The sequence below is a fragment of the Mesitornis unicolor genome, unplaced genomic scaffold (genome assembly GCF_000695765.1).
Source record: "Mesitornis unicolor isolate BGI_N332 unplaced genomic scaffold, ASM69576v1 scaffold2561, whole genome shotgun sequence".
Lineage (NCBI taxonomy): Eukaryota > Metazoa > Chordata > Aves > Mesitornithiformes > Mesitornithidae > Mesitornis > Mesitornis unicolor.
This window is the reverse complement of record NW_010161475.1, coordinates 3,336-8,676: the sequence shown is the minus strand read 5'-3', so window position 1 is coordinate 8,676 and position 5,341 is coordinate 3,336. Positions and strand designations below refer to the sequence as shown.

At 44.7% G+C, this 5,341-nt stretch overlaps 1 protein-coding gene across 1 annotated transcript in view; it reads left to right on the top strand.

Annotated features, from left to right (window-relative positions):
- LOC104547334 (schlafen family member 11-like) overlaps nt 1–4,961 on the top strand; it is an 8,484-nt gene extending 3,523 nt beyond the window's left edge. Inside the window, 4 exon segments of the mRNA XM_010192975.1 lie at nt 2,586–2,972; nt 3,055–3,347; nt 4,172–4,550; nt 4,648–4,961. Of these exon segments, the coding sequence (XP_010191277.1) occupies nt 2,586–2,972; nt 3,055–3,347; nt 4,172–4,550; nt 4,648–4,961 (1,373 nt within the window).
- Nucleotides 4,962–5,341: the final 380 nt, after the last annotated feature.

Genomic DNA, 5,341 nt, shown 5'->3' with positions numbered 1-5,341 from the left:
AATGCCTCTACCCAGGTAGGCCATTTAGTCTGCCTTTTTTTTTATTTAAGATTGTCTTTGACAGAATTTCTAGGAAGATAACGTGATAAAAGATTTTAGGCAAACATCTGTTAGGGTATTTTAAAGATGCAACTTCTCCAAGAATGCTGATTTCCCCGATTTTTCAGGTTTTTCAATTTCTTCTCCCATTTTTGCCACTAAGTATAATCCCTAATGCACACGATTGCAGAGAACATACCTAGTGTCTTAGTGGTTTAAGCGCTCTCTGCCCCTTGTTATGCTCAAAAATCTTTTTATGGACAGAAAAAAGAGAGAAAAATTTACTTCTAGCATAACTGAAACCTAAGTAGCCTGATCAAAGAATTGTTATTAGTCAAGATCTAATTATTACAGATAAAGAAAGAAGAAGATAATAAATTAATACCACTGGGGGAAAAAAGTAATAGTTACCTGCCAGGGGTATCGACCCCTGTGTTCCTGTTGTTGGGCTCAGCCTCCCAGCACCACTCGGGATCCTGCTGGGGATGGCTCCAGTCTGCCGGGCTTGTTAGGGCGACACGAGCATTCCTGGTTCTCTGGTCAGGAGAATGTGCTTGATGGTTTCTTTTTCCTACTGCAGGATCCACTTGGGCTCACTTGCTGTAGGTTTGCAAATGCACTTTTACCCCTGATTCTTTCTTCCCTTGTCTGCAAGATCCCTGCTCCATCAAAGTCTACTAAACATGTTGTGTTTCAGGGAAGTTAGATGCTTGTTCTCCATTATCCTTAAAACCAGTTTTTTCCAGCTCTGGGGCTACTTCTCTTTATCTGACCGTCTGAGAGCTGTTTCTGGCCTAGGAACTCCTGTGCTCTGCCTCTTACCACCCCACACCTGCATTCAGCCCTGCATCCTGTATCCCGCATCTCAAGACCTCTGCTTTACTCCCAGACCTGTTCTTCTGCACTCCGTGCCATCATGTATAGCAGAAAGATCTCATCCTGTGCAGAAGACCTGCTTGGTGCTGCTGTCTGTATAAATTCATGGTTATTATCCACAGCCTAATAGCACATGTTATTAGAAAATAAATAAAAAATGCTATTGCAGGCAAACCAGGTGAAAACAAAGCCCCGAGCAGGTCAACGAAAGTTCAAAGGAAGCAACCAGACAAGCCCCCAACCTGAGGCCTTGCAAACTCGGTACGTTCCCCATGGCTTGGTACTAGCAATGCTGTGCTGCTGCTCTGCAGGGCTAAGTACCACGTATCTGGATGTCATCTTAGACATTTACCTCACCCAGTCAGGTAATTTTGTGTCCCTGCTCCCTGCTGCAGGGGACACAGAAGGGAAAGTAAAGCTCAGCCCTTACCATGCAGGGGTGGAGAACCTTGCCTTGGTTTTGTTTTTTAGATGAAGACACTGATTATTTCAGACACACTTCAGCTCTAAAAGCAGCGATGGTTGCTGAGCAACAGATACTCCCACATAGCAAACCCTGAAAGACAAGGGAACAGAAGTAGCCAAGGGCAATGTAAATCGTGTTACATTCCTGCAGAGCAAGGCTGTGGCTTTAGGTCAAGCTCTGAGACACATGGAAGAGACTCAGCATTCCAAGTCCCTGTCCAGCCTCAGAACCGCTCCAGTCAGTAGCAAACAGACACTTCTCCATTAAATACAGTCCCTGGGTTTGTTTTATCATCTGGCTGGTTTTCGGTTTGGTTTTTCTGGGGGCCGGGGTGTGGGCGGGGGGAGGGTTGGGGTTTTCTTCCGAATTCTGACCTAGGATGTATGTATGAACTGCTAATTTTGCTAATTATTTTTGTATTTTTGCTATCTTCCACACCTGTTTTCAGGATGACTCTCAGGTGATTGGTTTACTGATTGGTTAATAGTTTTGATCCAGGACATGCCATTGCTGTTTCTTGATGAGAATGTGTTTGTTAGCTGGAAGGCTGTGTGACACAGCGGAAATGTACGCTTGCATCTGACATTTGTCTCCGTGTCATGCGTGTGCATAGCTGTAATTTTAATCTGTACATTTAAGAGAGGATTTGTGTTAGTATTTCTTTTAAATTATTGTTACTGATTTTGGAGGAGCATCAAGTTTAGCGCTGGGGTGAGAGGTGTCTTCCTGTATTCCCCTGTATTTAACAGGAATGTCTGTGTATACATCAAGACGATGCTTTAAGTGCCTTTTCCTATATGCGTTGTGTTTTACCAGTCAGGGGTGTAGGAGATGCTGCATGCGGGCTGTTCCATCTGCTTCAGCCGCCGGTCTCTCACTGTGGCAGCACCTCATCCTCCAGAGGAATACCTAAATAAGGAGAAAGCAGATAGGAAGGAGACCGATCCTTCCAAAGAGGATCCTTCTTCTTACTCCAGTTAGAAGTCAGGCAGGGCTGAAGGATGAAGTTTATACCTCTTTTATTCATATAAAAATAATTTACAGATTTACCACCAGGTATCATGGGAACACTGAAGTTTTCACTCACACTAAATCATTTACTTTGATGACCTTATGGTATAACGTATTCCTCCAATAACTGATGTCTTGAGTAAAAGATTTGCTGTGTTTTGTTTTTCTAATTTTTGATTACTTTTATTTCTAGTGGGTTCTAATGAAATCAAATGGAAGCCAGAAATCATCTGCACCAACCTGTTCTCAGAGTATCCTGGATTAGAGGATTTAGTGAAAAAACAAATCCATTCACTTAACAAGGGGGTACTGATATTTTCAAGGAGCTGGGCTGTTGACATTGGATTGCCAAACAAGCAGGATGTTGTATGTGATGTTCTCTTAGTAGCTGAAAATGCATATCCAGTATTGTATACTGTAGTCAAGGATGCCTCTTCTGCTGAGTCTGAAAACTCGAGAGAAACTGCTTATGCATTAAAGCAGAAACTGGTGAATGTTGGAGGATGTGCTTCAACACTGTGTGTGATTCCCCAGATACTGCACCTGAATGGCACAAAGAACCAGATGGAAGTTGCAGAGGGTGACTTTCCCCAGCGAGAAAACCAAGAAAACCCACATGGTTACTCCAGCTTGTACCCAGAGAATTACATCCTCACCTCCAGGGACATCCCCGTGTGCGCTTGTGATTGTCGTGCTGCACTTTGAGTCCTGTTTAAGTGACCATCTTGGCTGTGAGATTTTCAACCTTCTTACTCTCAGACAGTATGAGCTGCTCTCCAAGAACCTGCACAAAGCCAAGGAGCAGTTTGTCCTTGGTCTTCCTGGAACAGGGAAAACAATCGTGGCTTTGAAGATCATTGAGAGAATAAGAAACATTTTTCACTGTTCTGCCAAAGAGGTACTCTGCATTCGTGAAAATCAACCCTTGAAGAAAGGTTGTGGGGTAAGCAGTAATGTGCATTTCCCCTTTTTTCTTTCATTTCATCCTCTGTACAAAGAGCACAAGGCCTGCTGATCTTACATCTGTTTGCCAAATATATAACGTTGGCTGACACAAATGCACAGTAGCAATCTCACGAAAGGTGTTAGTATTGAAAAGGTCCCTGAGCTGAGCTCTGGCCCAGATCCAGCGTCCACTGTCTGCAGTGAGAATCCCATGTTTGGGGATTGCGGGATTGTGTTAGACCTTCAGAAGCCGGTGGCCGCAGTTTAACAGTCTATTCCAGCTGATGCCGACACAAAAAATACTCACCTGCCTTTCTGTTGCCACCTCAGCACTGCCTGTGCTGGGCCTGATGCAAGCTTTTGTGCAGCTGCTCTAGACACAGCAGCGCCCAAGCCGCAGGTCCGCAGGCAGATGGCCTGGCAGAAGGAACCCGTCCTTCCCGCGGGAGCGCAGGCACCACAGGGAAGGGAGGGCAGGGCAGAGGGACACCCCTGGGGAGCCTTGCCATGGGGTCTCCATGTAGGAAGGGTGGGCTTGAGTCTTCTCCTGGGGCAGAGCCAGTCAATGGGGCTGTGTAGCAACACCTATGCACAGCCAAGCCCTTGGAATAAATGTTTCCACTGGGAAAATGATGCTGCAGCTGAGAGCGGAAGTTTTGCACTTTTAGACAGTAAGCAGCAACAGCCCTCCAAGGAGGAACCCACTGAGAAGCGGAGGCAGTCAGTACAGATTTTTCTGGTCACGTCTTCTTTTTATTTACCAGATGGGTTTTTTAGGTTTTGGTTTTGGTTTTTTTTTGTTTCTCTTTTTTTTTTTTTTTTTTTAGAAATGAGATCTGCCAGTGTGGGACACGTTTCTCCTTCTTAAATGGGAACTTCCCCGAAGTGAAACGCATTGTGGTTGATGAAGCTCAGAATTTTCGTCCTGAAAAAGACTGGCACCAATGTGCCCGGGAGCTAGTCGAGAAGAAAAGTGGCATTTTCTGGATCTTCCTGGATTTCTTCCAGTCCACTCACCCATATGGTTGTGGTCTTAAGTTTTCTGAACTATATCCTCAGGAATGGTTGACCAAAGTGGTCTGTAATGCCAAGCAAATCTACACTGTCATGCTTGAGCTAATGGAGGAAATCCTCCAAAACTGTAACACAGAGATGCCCTGTGAAGTGCTGAAAGAGTTGTTTAAACGGGCTGAATGTGGCCATTCTTTGCCAGGTGACTATAAAATTTAAAAAAACATGGAAACATCTGAAATGGTGAAGTACGTGGTCAGGCAGTGCAACAGCTATATCCAGCAAGGCTATCCCGTCAGAGATTGCAATCCTGTGCAGCACAGAGGACACAGCCCAGGCCTTCCATGAGATACTGGAACCCGAGCTGAAAAGACAAATAAGAAAGTGCAGGGTGAGGTTGGTCCTGGGGCACGTGGAGGATGTTTCAGTAGACATCGTTGTTCTTGACAGAATCCGACGCTTCTCAGGCCTAGAAAGGAGGATCGCGTTTGGCATCCACCCTGTCCCTGCACAAGAGGAGACGGCTCGCAGACTTCTGCTCTGCACAGCATCCAGAGCCAACACCAAACTCCATGTGCTGTATCACAAAGACGTTCTTAGGAGACTTCTTTAGATGACGGTGTACTCTTACCCAGGACACTAGAATGCTTCGCTCATTTTTTAGTTCAGTGGAATAGAGCAGCCTGAAAAATTATTTTTAATGCCCTTTCTGTAGTCTGTGCAAAAAAAAAGTTATGCAGTTTCATATAAAAATTTTGTCATATGTAGGCCTGTAGCTTATTATAGAATTGAAGTGAATTAAAGGACATTGCTACCCGGAGAGAACAAATTGCTGAAAATGGCAATTGCAGAAGGAAGTCAACAATTGCAAACTACTTGGATAAATCATAGGCCAGTTTGGAGACTTGTACTTTCAATTCCTGTGCTCTTTAAGCTGAATGCATATTCTGAGTTGTTTCAGCACTACTGGGTGGAAACGCAACAGGGGCCATC